General features: G+C 38.3%; 2 protein-coding genes across 2 annotated transcripts in view; one reads left to right on the top strand and one right to left on the bottom strand.

Annotated features, from left to right (window-relative positions):
- Window positions 1–1,918: 1,918 nt before the first annotated feature.
- On the bottom strand, window positions 1,919–9,712 carry LOC121418052 (isoaspartyl peptidase/L-asparaginase-like). Its single transcript, XM_041611756.1, has 7 exons — window positions 9,541–9,712; window positions 7,316–7,513; window positions 6,005–6,147; window positions 4,898–5,055; window positions 3,926–4,056; window positions 3,494–3,604; window positions 1,919–3,248 (listed from the first exon to the last, which is right to left on the bottom strand). The coding sequence occupies exons 2-7, from the start codon at window positions 7,509–7,511 to the stop codon at window positions 3,043–3,045; spliced, it is 945 nt and encodes a 314-aa protein (XP_041467690.1). The 5' UTR covers window positions 7,512–7,513; window positions 9,541–9,712; the 3' UTR covers window positions 1,919–3,042.
- A 6,936-nt stretch (window positions 9,713–16,648) lies between these two features.
- Window positions 16,649–22,681, top strand: part of LOC121418428 — a 15,548-nt gene continuing 9,515 nt past the window's right edge. Inside the window, exon 1 of the mRNA XM_041612281.1 lies at window positions 16,649–16,826. Coding sequence (XP_041468215.1) covers window positions 16,697–16,826 — 130 coding nt within the window. The 5' untranslated portion in view covers window positions 16,649–16,696. The remainder of the gene's footprint in view (window positions 16,827–22,681) is intronic.

Here is a 22,681-nt window from a genome sequence, read left to right as displayed (position 1 = left end):
GAGAAATAAAACTTTGTTTCACAGGACAATTTAAATATTTCATATTCAATATAATAAATACAAAAGAAATAGTGAGTGATGTCATCAGTTTCCTCACTTACATACCAGAATGTGCATTATTTGGTAAAATCAAGCGAACTCCAAAATGTCATAACTTTCTTATTTTACATCCGATTTGGATAAAATTGTCAGTGTTATCTTTGTTGGATTTATCTCTCTTTATTCAAATCAACATTATGTTGGGGTGGACTTGTCCTTTAAATGGTAATCAGCTCGCGTTTCTATCCGGTGTGTTGGCTCAGTTGGTAGAGCGTCCGTCTCACAACCGGGAGGTCGGGGGTTCAAACCCCGGCCGCGTCAGACCAAAAGACGTTAAAAGATGGGAGTTGCTGCTACCCTGTTTGGTGTTCAACAATTAAAGGGATAGAGCCTCGTCAATCTGGCGCTGCACGGTGGCTGCCGGGCCCAGGATCAATTGGGCAAAGCAAATTTTCGGAGTATTTCATTTCATGTCTATTTCGAACAATAAATTATGGATTTTTCATTATCAGTTCGTTAAATTTATTTAGGCCAAGTGAAATACACAATCTTTGTTTGTAATAAAATAAAACTAAAAAGTGCTTTTAAATTCAGGACTACGTTTTTCTTAAAAAACAATATAACTCTTCGAGCAGCTGATTTGTTACAGTATTTAAAAAAACAGACAGATTTCATCAATTTCAAAAGGGAGTTCCACTCCTCTTCCAAAATAAATTCGGTTCCATTTAAAAGCAATACAACATGAAATAATAAATAATAGCAAAATGAAGATAAGACAAAACAAAGACATCGAATGTAAACAAAAGAGAGAGGTCGATAATGATGAATTTTCAAAGCTGTAATATTCTATCGTCACATGCTAGCAGCTCCCCGTTGTCATGTAAAATAATTCTCATCATATTCCATTTTGAATGGTTCACGGTAATTGAATACTAGTACATTTCATCATTTTCATTTTTTAAAGAAAATTGTTCTTTATATTAAATAAGTTAATCTCGGTCCCAATGTATTAATTATAATGAAATTTGCAATAAAAAAAAACAGAAGGCAGTAAATACACAAAAGTATCAAAGGGTTGTGTTCGCGAAGACCGTCTTTTTTATTTGTGTTCATTTTCAATCAATCCTTGTATTTTACAAATATATAATTCTATTCATTTTTATCACCACATTCCAATAACAAAAGTATACACAAGAATGATCATTTTCAACATTGCATAACAATAAGCAAACAACATAATGATTAACATATATAACATTATTCTAATCAAAATATAACTTTACTTGAAAATTTGATCTTCTTTCTATTAATAGATGATAAATATGAGCAGAAAGAATATCGACATAATACATTCGAAATGTGGGAGACCGCCCTCTTAAGCTTGGAGCTTGAAATTGATGGGGGGTCTCGGAAAAAAGGGGAAAGAAATCAGACTACAGCATAATATAAAAACTTGTGCGATATTAAGCATAGCAAAATGTAACACAGTAAATAATTACAAAAGACAATTCAAATGGGTATAAAATGAATAAGAAATGTAATGAACAATAGTATGTATAATAAGATATATAATATTACAAATATAAAATCTGTAAGGAGACCAACTACTATAATTCGGCATTTAATTCTAAAACTCAGCATCGTCAGAAATTAGGTCCGGCTTTTCAAAATCGAAAACTTATAGATCGGCGATGTATGTTGTCGATACTAATGGATAACCAGGACCCATCTGTAAGCGTTCATAATTCACATAATAAAATTCCTATCGTTGCAATAACGAATACCATGCACTGATTTAACAGGAAATGGCGTAAGTCATTTTGAAACAATATCTTGAAAACAATTACATGAACAACAGTGACACAATAAAGCTTTCAGCCCAAATGAAGCCTCAATTAAAAAAAGTTAAGTTCTAGCCTTCAGTCGACTAAACCAGTACTCATTTTAAAGAGAGTTTTCTACGTCGGCTATAATTTAAAAAAAAATAAGGCAGAGATGCATGCTGCTCTATTTGATGCGTTTTGCAATTGTTTTGATATTGACGCTCAGTAAACGTCATCATTCCTTGACAAAGGATTATGTCAGAATTATCATAAAATTTCATTTACACTGTTATGTTTTCATAACTGTCTTTCAGATTATTTCTTAATTCAATTTTAACTTGTTTGTGGTCTGGCGAAAACTTTGATTGTTTAGTCCTATCATTGTAATTCGATCATAAACGATCTCTGGTAAAAACGTCTCCACTATGACCTTCACCTTAATCCAAATAGTCGGTTCACATCTAGAGTAGATCGTATTAATATCTTATCAAGCCCATTTTGTGTCGGTTAATGCATCTTATCAATATTTCATGTATTGTATCAGTTTACCATATACCAGAACCTGAAATATCACTTACTCATAATACCGTTGATACTTTTATGTCATTCGCCTATAGCATGCAGGCTGATACTTTATCATGCTCCTGTAATTTTCTCATGTTTGTGGTATACTATACTCCTTTCCATGTATGATTTGATTGATTGATTTTTCCTCTGCATAACAATGTATTTTGATAACACAAATATAACAAAGATAGCTTGACAATATATCAGAAGTATACATCGTTGAACATAAAATCACTTGTCGTCATCGTGAGCACATAGAAAATATGACAAACCAAAACTCATGTTGAATAGCGTAATCATCTTGCATGAGCAGAATGGATGACAAAAAAATTATCAATTATTAACTTTAACCAAACAGAAGAACAGCTGTAATAATATCGATAATCATGATTAAAAACGACGAAGTCATCTAAGTATCTTTGTAGTTAAATATGGATGCTGGAAGTCAAAGCTACTCCTGGGGAGCTTTAACCATCGGTGATGATCCGAGGAAAAGAACACCCCACCCCCCCTTCTCTCGATGGATCAAAAATATTACAAATCCGTCGCCTATATGTTAAAACAAACAATAGTTTCCTACATCAATTGTCATACTGCGTGGTTTATAACCTATTTACATACTCCCTCCGTCCAAAATATCTCCCTTTCTGACCCCATACGAAATTCGCCCATTTTTCACACTAGCCCATGGCAACCCGGAAGTAGTGAAGACCGGTGATGGTTGTCCATCTGCACCGAGGACAATGGCGCCGGATTTGTAACCGGTCCGTTCTTTCATCATCTCAAGGGCCTTCTTTGCAGCGGCCTCACCTGTCATTCCTGAAAACATGGAGGAAATATAAAAATACTTTTCAAAACTGTTTTCTTAAACAACACCAGTTTGGTTTTGGTCTAACACCAGATATAAGTATTTATACAACACCAATTAGTATTAAAACAGCATCGGATTGATTCCAAACCGGTGCTGATTCAAATAAATCAACACCGTTGTTTTGGGGTGTAACAGAGAGAAGGAGAGGAGTGGGGTGGGGAGACAGTGGGCATATAGGGGTACACTTCCTTACCATGTTCCATATAGAGTATAATACGAGCAGCCATTGCGATCCTCATTATAGCTTCACCGATACCCGTGGTTGATACCCCTCCTACAGCATTGTCACAGTAGGCACCGCATCCTGATTTAAAAAAGACGATTTTTTAAAAATTAATTTTTAAACTCTTACGCCAAACATGTTTTCAGGTTTTTCATTTTTTTTAAATTCAAATAGCATGATTCTTACAACATGTACAACGCCCGAAGTCATGACATTCTTTTATCCGATGAAAGCTTTTTACATATAACTTTATAGGGGTAAAAAATGACCCAAATGATTCTTTAAATTAAAGTTACCATAAAGTTCCGAGGTACAAGGTGCATAGCATTTCACTCCAAACTTTGCAGGTGTTCCATTATGATAATAAGTCTCAAATGAAATTCTTATAAATCAAGATCTCACCAATCAAAGGGCTGTCTCCAACCCTCCCAACCCGTTGACCAGTAAGTCCCCCGGTAGATGTACCACAAGCGATGTTTCCAAATCTGTCAAGGGCAACCGCCCCCACAGTATCATGTTCCGTTTGCTTCCTTCTGTGAAATTTGAAAAAAGGGGAAATTTTATACGATGATAAATCTTTAACCATCATCATACGCTGCTTAGTTGAGTATAATAACAATTTTCTTGATTTGCTGGATTATGTGAAGGTTGTTATCCGTCAACAAATTATATCGTTTATTATAATTATGTTATCACCTTCGACTTTCAAAATTTACATGGTCATGATGATAATTAATTACATATTTTGTACTGTGAAAGGGAGAGAAACACTTAAATATCTATTGTCATTATAATTCGATAAACTTTAATTATATATGTAACTGGAAGTATACAAAAAAACTCTTTTCTGTTCTCATTTTCTGAATTTTTATTCATTCTTCAACTATTTTTGACAATTTTATTTATTGTTTATATGTCTTCTTGAATATTACTGTAAGTGGCATGGGAAACCAAATTTTTAGTTGGACTGTTTTCAATTACCAAATAAAACTGATCTCATGTACGTGGTGCGATATGACAACATCAATAATTTAGAAAATCGCAAAATAGCATTAACACGGACATACTGGAGCGTTTCGACATGCACTCAGTTGAATAAAAGTGAATGAATGAACAGAACGCTCGAACGAAAAAAATTAATACTTCATGCATGTATCATTTTGATATTTCAAATCCATGTATGTATGTTTATAACCACTGGAAGTGGGGCAGGAGGTTTATTGCCACATTTATTCAGTTAGCTATTTTTGCCCCCCTCCCCGGCATTCTAGTGGTTAATTTCTATTTCTATTGTTCGTTATTTGATACTTGAATTGTACGTTTTCTTTGTGTAATTTTAAAAATGCTTGATATTTCACCATAAATATTACATACACTTCACGTTTTACTTCTGAGAGGTAATCGGTTCCCTTCATACTCTCCAATAAGTTGATCGCTCGTTCTGAGATTAGCTCTGAAGGAGGAGTCCTGGTCAAACCATGTTCATCGATAAAAGCCTCAAGTCCTTTCCCAATCAGAAAATCATGTTCGGTCTAAGTTTTAAAAGACGAAATAAATGTAACTTTTAAATGTTTAATCAATATAGAGCACGATCAGTGGCGGATCCGGGGGGTGGGCATTTCCAGCCCGTGCCCCCCCCCCCCTTGAGAGTCATAATCAATATTTTTAATGTAAACGTGTCGTTCATATACAAGTGTGCCCCTACCCCTTTGAGAGTCACAGCAAATATTTTTAGTTAGAATTTACCGTTCATAAGGAATATTTTCCCCATTGTTTTTATTCTATTTTATGTGAGACAAAATGACCTTCAGTTTTTAGTGACAGCCTTTCTTCTTTCTTTCTTTTTTTTGGCTTGTTGAACTTTCCTCGGGAAAATGTGCCCCCTAATGGAAAGTCCCCGCCCCTGAGCATGATTAACACAATTTCAAAATGTTAGAATTTTTTTGTTATTGAGTTAGCACAATGAAGGCTGACCACCCCCCCCCCGGCCCCTGAAATATTTTATTTGTTTTAATATAATATCAGTTTTAAGACGTAATCATCCTCATCCTTATAAAGGTCGCCAAAGTGCAAGTACCGTATTTTCGTCTACAGGGAAAAGGGTGGGCTCGTGTGGTGGGAGTAGTAGGAGCCTTATTAGTTCAAGATTGGTCTGTTTTTCGAATAATTAATCATAAACGTGCGAATTACAATATGAATCATTATGAGTGGTGATATCAAATTCATGTACATTTACTGTAGAATGTATCCATCTTAACAACCCCTTAATTTACTTACCCCCCCCCCCCCAACGACGCCAAATGTGGGCATTTTAGGATTTGTAACTCTTCATTTCACTACTATTCAATTGGATCGCTTTAAAAAAAATACATCATCTTGGTAGTAAGTTTCAAGTTTAAGTTTATTTTTATTGATTTCAAATACAAACATAAAGGATTACCCGCATAAAAATACCATGGCGCCGGTCTGCATGCCCCTCACCTTTTCTAAGACCGTCCTTGCTAATTTGATTGGGTTCTTGATGTCCCGAACGCATGATACAGCACCTGATTTTAGGGACTTCCCCTCCATCACAATGGCATCCATCTCTAATTCCCCAGCAGCATTCAACTTTGAACCATAGCCTGGACACAAAAATTAAAAATAAATACATAAATAAACACACCTTTTATTTGTTGATTTCATGACACATACTAGTACTTACGACAGAAATGAAATATTGTAATTAAATTGGATTGAAGTAAAAACAAATAACAGAATAATTTAATTCCTGGTTTAAAATCAAACTAGCAGATTAAAATGTAAACACCTCTTATAACATATGGGGGTTGCTGCTACCCTGTTTGGCTCTCAACATTCTAAGGGATAGAGAGAGCTTCGTCGATCGAGCGCTGCACAGTAACTGTGGAGGTGCCGTGGCCGAGTGGTCTAAGGCGCCTGGCTGTACATGTAAAGTCCGGGGTTCGATCCCCGGCCGCGGCACCTATGCCCGTGAGCAAGGCATTTAATCTACAATGGTCTTTTATCCTGCTTTCAAATAAATGGAAATGCTTTATGCATTGTTGGTACTAGGTGTGCACTTGTTTTTTTTTAAAAAAAAAACACTGTTGCTGCCGGGCCCATGATCAATTGGGTAAAAAGAATTTTCAGAGTATTTCTAATTCAGATTTGTATTTAATAATAATAATATGCAACATTTATATAGCGCTTAATACAAATGTTTCTCAGCGCTGCATATTATTACCCCGGCTTTAGCCGGCTTTTGCACGCAACGAGCATTCAAGGAATTCCTTACTACCGGGTACCCATTTACTACACCTGGGTTGAGAGTGGCAAATGTAGATGAACGCCTTGCCAAAGGACATTAGCGCTGCGGTGGGATTTGAACCCGGACCTTGTGGTTCAAAGTCCGAAGACTTATCCAATGAGCCACAACACCTCTACAATATTTCGAACAATAAAATTTGGATTTTCATTATTTCATAAGGGTCCAAGTCCAAATTACATTCATATTTTCCCCCATTCTGTAAGATTTAGATTTTCGATATATATTTTTGGTTTGGTGCCTAATTACACTTCAAGCATTTGTTTGCCTTCAGTCTTTTCCTCAATTTCTATCATCCCCTTTTCTTTTCTTTTTATTTAGGGGGAAGGCAGCGATTGAGGGGCAAGGACCCACGCTGGATGATGTTGATAATGGTGATTTTTCAAACTTTATCTTCTTTTATATATATATATAGTAGAGTGTGTTCCCCTTGCTATACACCCTTGGCTCCACCCCTGGGCATATACCTGCATTGAATTGTGGGTTGTCTTCGAGGCAACACACGGCTCTTTCTACAGCATCCAAAGCAGTCCCATCCTGGAGAATCTTGTACCCCTCTCTGGCGGCTTCCTGGATACCTGGATACACAGCACCTTCCCTTCCCTCGGCGATGTCTCCTGCACCACCGTGAACAATGATCACGGGGGTGACTTCACTGGCCATCCCTATGGAACGATTTCAAATCAACGGCGAATATTTACCGTCAAAAATCTTTATAGAATGGAACTGATTACTATAATATATTGCCAATGTATTTGTGATTATTTTAGTGATATATCAAACTTTAACTGATAATTAGAACCCCGCATTCTACCTGGAACGGGGTTTCCGATTTTTCCCCAGATAATGGGTTATCACAACTAAAGAGAAGCATTTTCCGTGAATTTTAGGAGATGCACGCGAAAAAAGTTGTTTACCACCACTCACGAAACATTACCCCATTAAAAAAGTATTAGACCCCAAAGGCGCTCACATTTCCCCCCCCAAAAAAAAAAAAAATCAATAAATAAAAAGAAAAAAATATGACATTATTTTTTTTTATGTTACGTCAAAATCTATCGCAAAATTTTATTTCGTAATGTCGAAATATTTATATTTCTTAAAAGTGAATTATGCCTGATTCGCCATATCTTACCCTAAAAAAAATTGCTCATTATGGCACTGCTTCAAGGGGACTCAAGGGGGGCACGAATAGTTATGGAAATTAAAAAAAAATGATTTTAAACGACGTAACGAAGAGTCAACAACGTGACATTATTATCTGAATTTGGACGTTTAAAGTGCAAATGTGTGTGTCGTAGATGAAATTCAAATTGGTATATTTAGAACAAAATTGAACCACCATTCGGTTAGTGCTTTTGGATCGTTGATTTCTTTTTAATTGAATTTCTTGTAAAAAAAGGCAAATGAATGATAAAAACGCAAATGAATGTTAAATAATTGAAATTGAAGCACGTGTTTAGAAAGTTGATTAAAATCGTTTGTACCAGAACATACATTCCCTTAAAGGGATAGTCCGGGATGAACATATTCATATCTAAATAGAGTGAAAGTCACAGAGCAAACTGCTGAAAATTTCATCAAAATCGGATAACAAATAACAGAGTTTTTGAATTGAATATATACATTTTCAATATATTCATTAGGTGGGCTGATTATGTCACACCCCACATTCTCTTTTCTTATGTTACTACATTATATCATAAATGTTTCTTTTTTATAAATGTGTAAATGATGTGTCTCCATTATGATGAAATAAATTGTGGCAATAAATTATTAATGCACTTAATCAGTTGTCAATCCAATTGTTTTAGTTCTTATTTAAAATTGTTTTAATAAACTTAATTTCATATAACAAAATACAAAAGAACAATTGGGGATATGACATCATCAGTCTACCTAATTAATATATATTTATAAAGACATGCATAGAACTGTTTCACCGGAATAATGGCATATCTTTAAAATTCAAAAACTTCGTTATTTTGTTATCCGATTCTGATCAAATTTTCAGCATTTTGCTTTGTGAATTTTACTATATCCAGCCTGGGCCATCCCTTTAATTCAAATGCAATTCGGGTGAAATTGGACGGGAAAACCTATATCATAAACAGTGAGCAATGCCAATACAAATAAATCCTCAATACATATAATATAATACTCCAAAAACAGGTGTGCATGGTGAATAAAAAAAAAGAGTATAATAAATGTAGGCCATGCTTGTGCATCTATAGGAATAGGCAGATCTTTCTATTTTTTTTTATTATTAATTTATTTATATGACAAGTGCCATGGCACACGGCAGTCAAGATAGAAATGGAATGAACATAAGTATAACTCAGCAAAATACACACAAAATTAATTGTTCAAATTGACAAAATCCAGTAGAAATTATTCGCGTAAGCGTACATAAATTATTGTCCCCATCAAGTTTTCATATAAGACGTTCATATTTAAAAAAAAAAACATTAAAATATATTCGATCCCCATGTCTCGGGCATGCGAAGAAATCCGTGGTCGATTGTATGGGAACATGGCGGAACATGTATTGATATAATACCCACATGTGAACATGAATGTGCATCCATTAGCACAATAATACTGTGACATAGAAGCTGTCGTATCGTTTCGAGTTGAATATATGCCTGTAGACCTAATCAGAAGTCTATATAATGATACTATAACCACCTACCTGATCTTTGGCTGAAGTATAGCAATAATTTATTTCAAAAACTGGTTTAAACTGCTCAGAGAATCGACAAGTTAGTCAGAATTGGATCAACAAGGACCCAGGTGCTATTTTCACCCGGCATTTTCAGCACCCGGCAAAAATATAAACATGGTGCATTGAACCGACCCACTTGACCTTATTATTGGTATAGCACATAAACCGTATAGGGTATATCGAAAAAGGTGGTGAGCGCCCCCCCCCCCCCCCTCCCCGCCGCACCACCCCACCGCCTGAATTGATTTTTTTTTTCATTTCTAAATGAAGCTATAAAATGACATTGCCTAGAAAATATAAATATACAGTGCGTCCCAGAAAAAACGAAACCGAGATTTAGCGATGATTTATCATAACTTAATCATAAATAAAATAGACGAATGACCTATCAATGTAAAGCTTAGAATCTCTTCTTTCATCTGGTGTTACTTAGATTATTTCTCATTTACGCATGAGTGAGTAAAAACAATTCGAAGAGAGGACGCCAAAAACTCACTTGGTGGGGGTATCTGAATTTCAAAAAGAAAAATCACATGACTAAAAAGTTCAATATCTGTTCTTTTCTTTGATACCTTAATCACAGAAAATGGTCGAGTATTAAAAAAGTTATGATCCCTCAAAACAATGCTTGTATTTCCCTAATTTCATTAAATAAACTTGTTTTCACCGGTTTCCCACAGAAGCTATCGCACGGTAACAAAAGACTTCATGCATGGCTGATCGTCAACAAAAAGGAGTGTCGAGTGAGTTTGAACCCTAGCCTGTAAAACCTCTTCATTTTCTAAAATTATTGAAATTCAAGCCTTATTTCAAATAACCAGAACTTTGTTATTTCTAGACCATTTTCTGTAATTGAGGTATCAAATTAAAGAGCAGATATTGAACTTTTTAAAAATGTGGTTTTCTTTTCAAAACACAGATACGGCCCGCCAAGTGACTTTTTGGTATCCCCTTTTCAAATTATTTTTGCTCACTCATGCGTGAATGAGAAATAATCTAAGTAATACCAGATGAAAGAGGAGATTCTAAGCTTTACATTGATAGGTCATTTGTTTATTTTATTTATGATTAAGTCATGATAAATCATCGCTAAATCTCGGTTTCGTTTTTTCTGGGACGCACTGTATACATGATTAGAAAAGAAATGACTAAAATGAATAATGAAAATACAAATGTAAATCAAAAGCAAATTCAGAATTGGTGGATTTGCGATGCATGAATTGTGCTTATAGGCTCCGGCATATAAGCCTGTTCACGGTTGTAAACTGCGCACAAGCAGTAAAAGGTCAATTGAGATAAACCATGAAGGTGGTTTTCAAATTCGCTGACATAGGCATTTGTGATTTGAGGATTATTCATTTGAGGATTATTCAAAACGTCCCCAAAAAAGAAAAAAAAGAAGGGAAAAAGAGAGGAGAAAAGGAAAAAGGAAGGGAGGAAAGGGAAGAAAGGGAAGAAATGTAGCTTTGTGTTTTTTCCCCTTTTTATTCTTTTTTTGTCAAAAGAGAAACTCCTTCATTCTCGTTTTGTATTTTTATATGAATTTTGCTTCCGCGCTGCGCGCGGTTAAATGACAATATTGAAGTTCTCCATTGTTTCCCCCACCCTTTCTCTAACCCTATTTTCCACCTCAGCTATATGTGTTTCTTGCCAGTTAAAATTCAAATGTATATAGGGCATGGATTAAAAGTAAGGTTAGGCCGAAGTATATGAAGTTATCCTTTTTTTTATTGATCTGGTCGGGTCGGCTCCGGGCGGGTGAAATCTTTATATCAGTTTCTGCCGTCACCTCCATAAAGTCAACTTCTCCTGCTTTTCAGCTCATTACTAAACAACCATAATTTTGGGGCAAACAGGTTCCTAATTTAAAAAGAGGAAGGTATAAAATTCGTGTCGTTCAATTCTATTCAATTTCATGTCATTTCCCTGCTCATTCATCTCCTGTCCTGTTTTGCGCCCTCAGTTTTAAATTTTGAATGACAATTAAGTTTCTTTGATTCAAAATGAAGCGCTTCAGGATAAGTCAAAGAAATTAGGCATCCTTTTTTATATAATTTCAATAAATCACAGAAGTTTCAACTTTTTGCGCACTATTTTCCTTGTAATGAAGTTCAATAATCGTAGAAAATCAATTGAAATAGAGCCGATGGGGTACAAGATACCTGCATTTGATGAAACGTCCGCCCTTTGAAATTTCAGAGTTTCATTGCTCTGCGCGGGAAGGAATATCTTCCTCCCGACAAATACATTTCTTCTCTTCTGTTTTGCGAGTTAAAGATATGCACTGTCGCTAAATTGTTTGTAATCAATTCTGATCTTTCCAAGAGAAGTATTCAATATATCTTTGAGAATACCCTTTTCTCGGGACCCTTTCCATGGAAAAAAATGATAAAACGCTTTAGCTTCCGCGCTTCGCGCGGGGTTATTAGTATTTTAATTTCCTCCATTGTATTCCTTTTTTGTGCGTTCACAATCACTTTGAAAACAAGGTTCAAAATCGTCAACTGAATTGGAGCTGATATAGGTACAGGAGACAAGAGAGATGGCTCCTTTTCATTTTAATTTATGAATCACCAAAAGCTTCGCGCTATCTCCCCCTCCCTGCACCCACCACCTAGGGAGCGCGCTTCGCGCGCTCTGTAAGTGTTGGCACGCTTCGCGTGCATTTACCGCCCCCTCCAAAATGAAATCCTGGCTACGCGGTTGCACGGTGGGGGCACGTGCCCTCCAATCGGCTGACAAAAAAAACCGGGAAAAAGAGACAAAGAGGGAGAAAGGAAGAGAAACGTAGCGGGGAAGAAGAAATTAATGTTCATTATAATTATAATAATAATTGTTATATTGCATAAAAACATTTTTCATAACTTTATGAAACACGATTTGCTCAGAGCCTATGACTTCATTGTTCCTGGTGCTCGCATTGTCTGTTTAACGAGAAAGTAAAAAATAATCGAAAAACACCCAAACAACCATGGATAACAAAAGGTTTATTAAAATCAATACAGACACGTAATTGCCTTTACAAGTCACATTTACGCAATCCTACTGAAGCCAATTTAAAAAAATACAAAGTATATCGCAACAAGTTAACAAAATTAATTCGTTTATCACGTAAAATGTATTATACTAATAGAATAAAAGATGCCAGTTCAAACACTTATACTACCTGGAAAATCATCAAAGAACTAATGGGAACAAATGCAGATCCCCCACCTACTGATGACATGACTTTAAATGGTTCCAAAGTTGACTCTTCCCTTCATGCAAACTCATTCAATTCATTTTTCACAAATATCGGACCCGAACTTGCAAGCAAGATCAATAGCCAAAATGCGCATTTCTCAGATTACCTCCCCGAACCTAATCCACATTCATTTTTCCTGAACCCTACGAACCCCACAGAAATTCTCAACATTACACGGTCTCTTAATAGCTCCAAATCTCATGGGCATGATAAAATTAGTATGTCTCTTTTAAAAGAAATAATTCATCCGCTTGCAAACCCTCTTAGTCATGTTTTTAATAAATCTCTATCACAAGGTATATTTCCTGACTTATTAAAAATCGCCAAAGTCAATCCAATTTTCAAAAAAGACAATCCTCATGAAATAAGCAATTATCGTCCTATATCTCTTCTCCCTAGTATATCCAAAATCCTCGAGAAAATAGTTTATAATAGACTTTATGAATTTATCAACAAACACAATTTATTAATTTCTAATCAATATGGTTTTAGAAAAAATTATTCCACAAACTTGGCTTTAATCCAAATTTACGATAAAATAACAAACGCCATAGCCAACAAAGAGCATGTCATTGGTATATTTTGTGACCTCAGTAAGGCATTCGATACACTGAATCATAATATTTTACTTTCAAAACTTAATTATTATGGTATTCGCGGTCAATCACTCCTTTGGTTTAAAAATTATTTAATAAACCGAAAACAATATGTCTCTTTTAATGGCAACGATTCTAGTTTACTTCCAGTTCAATGTGGTGTCCCTCAAGGTTCCATTCTAGGCCCCCTTTTATTTTTATTATATGTCAATGATATTATTAATACATCTTCCATTTTATCATTTGTATTATTTGCTGACGACACAAATATATTTTTTTCTCATAAAAATATAACTTCCTTAAACAACATCTTAAATATTGAATTAATTAAAGTCTCACAGTGGTTTAAAGCTAATGAACTATCCTTGAACTCGAAAAAGACCCACTTCATCCATTTTAAACATTCTCATATTACAGATTCTCCAATTCACTTACAGATTGACGGCACACCATTAGAGCGGAAGACTCAATCTAGATTCTTAGGCGTCATCATAGATCAAGCTTTGTCTTGGAATGAACATCTGCACCATATCATTATATGTATCTCGAGAAATATTGGAATAATTTCCAAGTTGAAATTTATTTTACCACACAAAACTTTATTTCTATTGTATAATTCGTTAATACTCCCGTATATAACATATTGTAACGTTGTTTGGGCTAATTGTGGTTCCACAAAACTTACTTCTATTTCTAAATTACAAAAAAGAGCAATTCGCATTTGTACAGGATCACATTATTTGGCTCACACCGATCCTTTATTTTTTAAACTGAAAACATTAAAAATTGCCAACTTATATACTATTCAAATAACTATAATTATGTTTAAATATATTAACAAACTGCTCCCTTCGTCCTTTGATAACATGTTCAAATTTAATAGTACTGTCCATACTTACCCAACCCGCATATCCGGAAACTTTCATCTCTCTAACCCCAGACTGGTAATTGCCTCTAAATCAATACGACACCATGGTCCTGACATTTGGAATGGTCTTCCAAACAATATTAAAACGTGTTCAACCATATACTCATTAAAAGCCACTCTAAAGAAAACTATCATTCAATCTTATCAACCCCACCCTCCAAATTAAAACATTCACTCAAATATTCACATTCGCTATTTAATATTCTGATTTTACTCAACTGCTATACACAGCACCAGCACCTGCACTTGCAATGCACCCACTTGGTCAGTAAATATCAATCTTAGTCACGAATCTTTTATGAGGCCGCCATCAATTCAAGCCTAACCGCTCACGATGGCGGTCTCCTGCGTTCATTTTTACATTATATGTATATGTTTACATTTATAAAAGATTAATTTATACTCACATCCTTATTTGTATTTATTATGTAATATGACCACATTGTTTATATTATGAATTATTTTGTATTTTGTAATTATAAATAATTTTGTATTGTGTTTGTGAACGCAGAAATAAATGCAAACAAACAAACAAGAATATAATCCTGCTGTACTAAAACCTCCCGTTTTCAATTAGTCAATATACACCCAATTTCCTCGCACTTCGAGTTATTATTATTTTATGTAGTGACATGTTTCTTTTACATGACTACTTAAATTTAAAGTGATTGCCCCATTTTAAGGTCATTATATTAAAAAACATTTCCTTCCGTGCTTACGTTCGCATTAGTGGATTGGTGATATATGCCTGCTCTTCATGAATTTCTAAAATCAGTCCTCATAAAATTTCCCTTTTTCTAAGTTAAATCTGAATATAAAATTCAGCTCGCGCTTCGCGCTCGCATCGTTCGGTTAGGGAAATACGTATGGCCTTAGTGAATTCCTACAAACAAGCCTTAGAATGCCCCTCTTCAGGTCTGAATTTCCTAAATATTCAGCTCGCGCGAGCTCGCAATATAATTATGATTAGTGAGATGCGTATGGTAATCATGATTACGACTACAAAAAGTGCTTCGTGTGTTAAGATGTAATATTAACAAAATCAACAGGCGCTTGACACTCGCATCAGATGACTATGGTGAGTTATGTATATTCTTAATGGATTCCTTAAAAAAGTGGTCCTTAAAATATCCCTGTATGGGGTCAAAATATACAAAAACTTCAGCTCGCGCTTCGCGCTCGCATTTTTTCTTTAGTGAGAAGACAGGTACGTATCATGCATTACAAAAAAAATGCTCATAACGTCCCTTTTGGGTCTGAATAGCCAAGATTTTCAGCTCGCGCTTATCGCTCGCATTATTTGATCAGTGACATACCCGTTTAATGCACTGTACATAAAATGTCTCTATTAGGTCAGTAAACCTAGCAACTGAGCGCGCTTCGCGCACTCACTAAGTGACTCAAAATTTTGCTGATGCCCCCCCCCAATGCCGTGACCCATGGTACGCCACTGTAATCATGGGTATTTGATAGTAGCCTGAACAATAGTCAAAATGTCCCAGAAGCAGACAAAAAAACAAACAGATTTCCAAACTTTACCCCTGATGTACATGTACTATACTCTAGTCAACTGGTCTATACAATGCCTTTTGTTCTTAAAGTTTGAATGCTTTGCCGGGAAAACTTACGCAACATCTTCATTTGAAATTTTTAGTGCTCATCTTAATGAAAAATCGCAAAGGTCATTTGAGAAAAGTTGATCATCAGGTAACAGTGAACTGGCTTATTGTGCTAGGTGCATTGGCCGAGTGGTTCTCTAATGCGTTTGACTAAATTATGTGACTGGACATTGAAAGTTTGGGATTCGATTCCGGCCTCGGCTCCATGCCCGTGAGTACGTGAGTAGGGCATTTAATCAAACAGTGCTCTAGTCTTTTATCCTACATTTAAATGAATTGAAGTGTATCAGATTTCTAAGCCTATACTTTCAAAATTTTTAAGTTAGTAAAACGTATTTTCCAGTAATCATATCACATATTGCCTAGGTATAATTCATAATTATTTGCCTGAATATATAAATAAACTAACATATTTGACTGCAGCATCGGTCATACTTACAGACCTTATATACCTGTAGGCCCGAATCGTTTTTTGTTTGGTTGGTTGTTGTTGTGGTTTTTTTTAAACAGTTTATCCGAATTTGATGAACTTTCGGACGGGATTATGCCCCCTCTCCCCTAAATTCCCATGTAAATAGCGGTTTTGATCTGCCGTCGCATTGCATCCATTGGATGAACTTTGAGCATAATATTTTCGTGTTGTAAACAGTCATGGTAAACATATTCTGAAGATAAGTAGTTCGGTTGAAATAAAGAACATGTCGGCTTAAAAGATTATTATCAACTTGTGCCGGTAATGGAGAGCCCTGAAATAATTTCTGAGATTCGTTGTGCCTTCGCCTCCGATGAATCCATTCTTTATGATTTACTGAAGGAATACACCATCGAACAAAAACTTGAAGATGTATTCAAGAATTCAAGAGCGAGTAAGTTTAACTTTGTGTGCTTCCGTTGGATCCAAACATTAAGAGATAAGTCTGTGTGGGGATCAAACTGCGTTATAAGGCTCGTAAACTGTCAGTGACAATGCAATATGCACTTTTATATCTGCGGAATCAAATTTGACTCGGAATGGTGCCAATATTAGGACTCGACTCATTTCTGAGTTAAAATGACCCATGCAGATTCCGAATGAATTTCACTCGGAGTGGTTAATCGACTCCCACCATTCCGGGTCAAATTTGACTCCTCAGAAATAAGAGTATTATGGTCACATTCTGATGTTTTCGTGTCAAGGCAGGAAGAGATTCGGTCCAAGCCCTAACAATATATTGTGACGGAACCGCTGGGCGGCGGCGTGGGTTCGGTCCGCCGGCAGCTCGCTCTTGTCAGGATGCCTGCCGCCGGCGGGTGTGTCGCCACGTCGATTTCCAAACTTTTAGTCGTGGATCCGTTTGGCAGAAATATACTGCCGCAGTTGACACTTGCACACGCCTCGATCCTGTCAGTACCACCACCAGGCAACCTCCAGACGGCTACACTCTTTGTTATCAGCTCCAAAAGCTCACCCGACCATATGCATCTGATTCCTGTAGTTAAGCTCCTACGACCATATGCATCTGATTCCTGTAATTAAGCTCTCTCGACCATAGGTATGGGTTTCTCTGTAGTTAAACTCCTACGACCATACCCATGGACTCTGTTAATTTCATCCGTCGTCTGCTTACGACCAGCTACTACGTCTGTTCAGTACAGCAACCACGTCTGCTCCGTACTGCAACCACGTCTGAATTTCCGTACTGCAACCACGTCTGTTCAGTACACGACCACGTCTGATACCGTACTGCAACAACGTCTGTTCAGCACTGCAACCACGTCTGTTCAGTACCACGACCACGTCTGAGTCCGTACTGCAACCACTGACATCTGTTCAGTACTGCATCCACGTCTGTTCAGTACCACGACCACGTCTGAGTCCGTACTGCAACCACTGACATCTGTTCAGTACTGCAACCAAGCACGTCTGTTCAGTACCACGACCACGTCTGAGTCCGTACTGCAATCACTGACATCTGTTCAGTACTGCAACCACGTCTGTTCAGTACCACGACCACGTCTGAGTCCGTACTGCAACCACTGACATCTGTTCAGTACTGCAACCAAGCACGTCTGATTCCGTACTGCAACCACGTCTGTTCAGTACCGCAACCTCGTCTGTTACCGTACTGCAACCAGGAACCTCTGTTCAGTACCGGAACCTACGTCTGGTTCTTCGACCATATGTATGGGTCCTTCTGCAGTCAGGCTCTCACGACCATACCCCTGGGCTCTGCTCTACTTGTAGTTTTCCCCGTTGTCTGCTCCGGACCTCCGACCGTCTGCTTTCAGACCAGCAACCATCCGCTTCAGACCAACCCGTCTGCTCCGGACCACCAGCCGTCTGCTCCAGACTCCGAACCGTCCGCCTCCAGACCAACCAGACTACCAAAAGAGCAAGCCCTGGTATAGTCTCCTGCTGGCGTGCAAAAGACCCAACATACAAGGAAATCTAACCACAGTCGTCGCCTAGGATTCTAGGTTTCCCCGTGGAAAGACATGCGAACGATCATATAAATCATTTCGATCGCATCCACCAACTTTATTTATTGGATAGCGAATCCAAATCGATCTGCATACTTTACGTGCAATGCACCCCGTGGGCGCCGTATTTCAACAGATCATCGGCAAAGCCTCACGAGTACACCAACTTACTGTAGTTATGCATTAATTATACAATATCTGTTATAGTTAACCTCTGTTACAATCTTAAAACAGCTATAACTTTGGTCTCCAAAACCGGATATGCATGAATGACATATCAAATTAAAGCTTTCATTTAGATCAAGCTAGTGATGACCATAATAATCAGTTAAACATCTCCAGGAAATTGTTATTCCACAAAAACGGTTCAAAACATGCATAACTTTCAATGTCTTATCTACGTCGTTATTACTGTAGAAACATGCATGTAATATCGCCAGCTACGACAAAATCATTATAAATCAACCAAAAATAATTTCCTAACACGAAACAAAACCCATTTCGTGACACAACTCCCTTATTTTTCAAAGCTCGGCCCCCGAGCGTCATTTAACAACATCAGACACTGTAGCACGAAAAGATAAGTCTGGAACAATAAGGCATGAAAAATAATGTCCAAAGTACACGGTGACATGCCTTCTTATAGTGTCCTTGTATTAACAAAACAACATAATAAAGAACACGATAGGGATACTGTTCAAGACGACTTTTTTTTCTTGAGTTCCTCCGTCATTCTAACAGTTCTCCTTCCTTAGTGATGTAACGCTCTGTGGTACGAACAAAGCTAGGTGACATCTGGTGGAATCTGGAATGTGTCGGTTGACTTGTTCAGGGTCACCTTCTCTTCTGATCCGCCAGTTCTCATTGCCTGGATTCTCTGGCGGGGGTTGTCAGTCTGCGTCTCAGCATTCCTACCGCTGCACTCTATCCAGTCCCTGGTAGACGAAATCTCCGACACCAGTTTCCTAAAAGCGTATCTCTCATCATAGTCCAGGTCCTCTGGTTCAGGGGTAGAATTCCGACCATGCCGTGGGAATACTTCTGGTCGGTCAGGTTGAACAGACTTTGGACAATCTGGAATGGATGATTTAGGTATGTCCTTTTGTAGTGTCCTGGACCTCCGTCTTGGTGATCGGGAACGGGAGTGTCGAGCCAAACTACCACGTTCTGACCGACGTGGTGAGCGAGATTCAGAGCGACGTGGTGACCTCTTCAGAGATCGGCTCAGTCGTGGTTCCTTATCTTCCCGGTCCGGTGGCACAGGGTCTATTCGAAGAAGATGGCATGTAGAATCTTCCTTCAGTTCTAAGGCATCCCAATATTCCAGTAGATGTCTAGAAGCCATGGAACACGTGCATGCTTCATCTTGATTAGGCCTGTTGCCAAGTTTCTTGGCCGTGTAGATAGGACGTATGTCCTTGTCTTCTTCTTGCCAGTCAGCTATCTCCTCTGAGCCCCGGTCAGTGATGGTTTCAACCAGTTGTATCTGCTCCTGAATGTCGTAAATTCTAGGCAGCGGGTAGGCATCTTTAATCGTCTCTGCATTGAGTTGACGGTAGTCAACACACAATCTTTGACTGCCATCTTTCTTTTTGATCAGTACGATGTTAGATGCCCATGGGCTGGTCACTGGCTCAATCAGTCCCTGAGCTAGTAGATTCTTTACTTGCTCGTCTATTCCTTTCCTCTGCGTCCAGGGATGTCTCCTGTCGGCTTGACGTATTGGTTTCGCAGTAACAGTATCTATGCCATGTTGGACAAAACTGGTCTGTCCAAGATCCGAAGGTCCTGTAGAGGAAACATCTGCATTCTCAACCAGCAGTTCTTTTGTCAAATCATGGCATTGGGCTGGCACTTCGTCAGTACTGCGAACAAAGAGGTCCTTCAAATGTTCTGGTATGTCTTTGTTGGCATTGGTCTCAGTTGGCTCGGCAGGGTTGCACATTTCCATGGTCACTTCTTCCAGCCCTGACAATGAAGCAATGGCAGTGCCTGCCTTTATGATCCTTTGTTCCTTGGTTGGGTTGAAAACCCGAACAGGTAGTACATCTTCGTCTGCCTTCACAACAGATCTGGCGACGATGAGTCCTTTCTTGATTAGTTCTGTTGGATTTACAGGTGGTTCTACTAATCCATCACCTAGTGACACTTTTCTGCCTGTAACTCTACCTGCTAATACCATCTCGTGTCCTGGAGGAATTGAATAATCTTTTCCCGCTACTATCCTCCTGCAGAATGATTCTCCATTACTATCTAGGCATGGAATTATGCCATAGTTGGTCCTCAATTCCATCTTTTGGCAGTCTAACACAGCATTGATTTTGACTAGGAAATCTAGCCCTAGAATGCCCTCATTCTTTAGACTAGCCACTGTAGCCATTGTAGTGACGATTATATCTCCAATCTGCACTTCCAACATTGACTTTCCTCTGATTCTCAATTGAGATCCATCTGCTTGTAGTACAACACTTGTCACTGGTAGTAATTCTGGTCTTCTGATTTCCTCTATCTGGTCAAACACTTTCTCTCCAATGAGAGTGTTGGTAGCTCCAGTGTCGACCAGTAATTTCAATTCTTGTCCATTGACTTTGCCTTGAAGGTAAAGCCCTTTTCTCTTGGTATCTAGAGTCGCTCCGACTCTGGTTTGTTCCTCTTTCTTTTGTCCTCTTTTATTTTGTTCATCTAGAGTCACTCCGACTCTTGTTTGCTCCTCTTTTCCTTGTCCTTTTGTTCCTCTTTTCTCTTGTCCATCTAGAGTCGCTTCGACTCTGATTTGTTCATCTGTTTCTTGTTCTCTTGTTCCTTTCTTGTCTTGTCCATCTAGAGTCGTTCCGACTCTGATTTGTTCCTCTTTTCCTTTTATTTCGTTCATCATTTCCCTTTCGGGTACTTGTAAAGCTGCTGTTCTTCCTTTTATTTTCTTTGGATATGGGCAGTTGTTCCTCCAATGCCCCAATCCATTGCAGTTGAAACATCTCTGTTCCTCTTGTTCATCAATCCTTGGTTTATTTGGTTCCTCTCTTTTTCCTTTTGGCTCTACGCCATTTGTTCTTGATTCCTGATATTTGGTCCTGATTTTTGTTTCCTTTTTCTTGTCTCTTTCATCCAAGGCGTCTATGACAGCCTTTACTATCTTATCGATAGTTGGATTTCTTGGTTGCTTTTCCTCCACTGCTGCAACCTCACACTCCTGCTCTTCCAGAGCTCGGCTGTACCTTATGGCCCGCTTCACTTCATTCCTCTGACCCTCCATTCTCAGAAAGGCCTCTGTGTTTAAAGCAGCTTCCACAGCATCATCCAATGTGCGAGGTTGAGCACGGAACAATCCCTCTCTTATTTCTGGTGTTACTATGGCATCTAGGAAATGCCCTCGGGCAAGCCGATCTTGCCCCTTTTCATCAAATTCGGGATACGCCAATCCACACAGTTCCCGTATTCTTTGTCCTAACTCCTGGAGGCTTTCCTTTGGTTGGCGACGACGTTGCCTCAACTCCGCCAGGTATACCTCAGCTTTGCCTCCTAGGCCAAACCTGTTTCTGAGCCTGTATACCAACTCGTCGTATGTCAACACCACTCCAGGTTGTTGGGTCAACAACTTCACAGCAGGGCCCCTCAGACTTGCAGCAAGAAACTGAACTGCTTCCCTTTTTGTCCATCCGTTTACTCCAGCACAGGCCTCAAAGTGATGCAAATAATCTTCGACAGGTGTACGTCCATCAAATCTGTCCGGTACCAGATGTGGTCGTCTGCCAATCATAGCATCAAAATTTGCCATCCCCGCATCCTGAATATGTGGGGAAAATTGTGGGGGTGTAAATTGAACACCGGGTCTTGCAGTAGATGATTGTCTCATCTGCTCTCTGGGCGTTGAGCTGAATCCAGCCTGCTGTGCCCCTTCCATCTGTGAGTCATTCCTTGGTCCTCTGTCCGCTTGTCCACTCACAGTTGGGGGAATATTCTGTCCACTTGATTCTGCACCGGGAGCTTGTCTTATGGACAATCTTAATTGCTCCATCATTTGGTCTATCTCTGTCATGCTCCTCTCTAAGTGCGCCATCATCTCTCCTGGCGTCGGTCGATACTGCATATTTCCTTGTTGTGCCATTGTCACTGGATCCCACTTCTGACACCACTTGTGACGGAACCGCTGGGCGGCGGCGTGGGTTCGGTCCGCCGGCAGCTCGCTCTTGTCAGGATGCCTGCCGCCGGCGGGTGCGTCGCCACGTCGATTTCCAAACTTTTAGTCGTGGATCCGTTTGGC

The sequence above is a fragment of the Lytechinus variegatus genome, chromosome 7, assembly GCF_018143015.1.
Source record: "Lytechinus variegatus isolate NC3 chromosome 7, Lvar_3.0, whole genome shotgun sequence".
In the NCBI taxonomy this organism is placed as follows: Eukaryota; Metazoa; Echinodermata; class Echinoidea; order Temnopleuroida; family Toxopneustidae; genus Lytechinus; species Lytechinus variegatus.
This window is presented reverse-complemented; position numbering and strand designations above follow the sequence as displayed.

Bases quoted from the DNA above. Each gene is read 5' to 3' on its own strand.
- LOC121418052 (XM_041611756.1), bottom strand. From the start codon at position 7,511: ATGGCCAGTGAAGTCACCCCCGTGATCATTGTTCACGGTGGTGCAGGA. The intron at 4,057-4,897 runs GTATGTAATATT...CAAATTTCACAG, and splicing joins TCAGAAGTAAAACGTGAAGT to AAGGAAGCAAACGGAACATG. The intron at 3,605-3,925 runs GTGAGATCTTGA...TTTTTAAATCAG, and splicing joins TGGAGACAGCCCTTTGATTG to GATGCGGTGCCTACTGTGAC.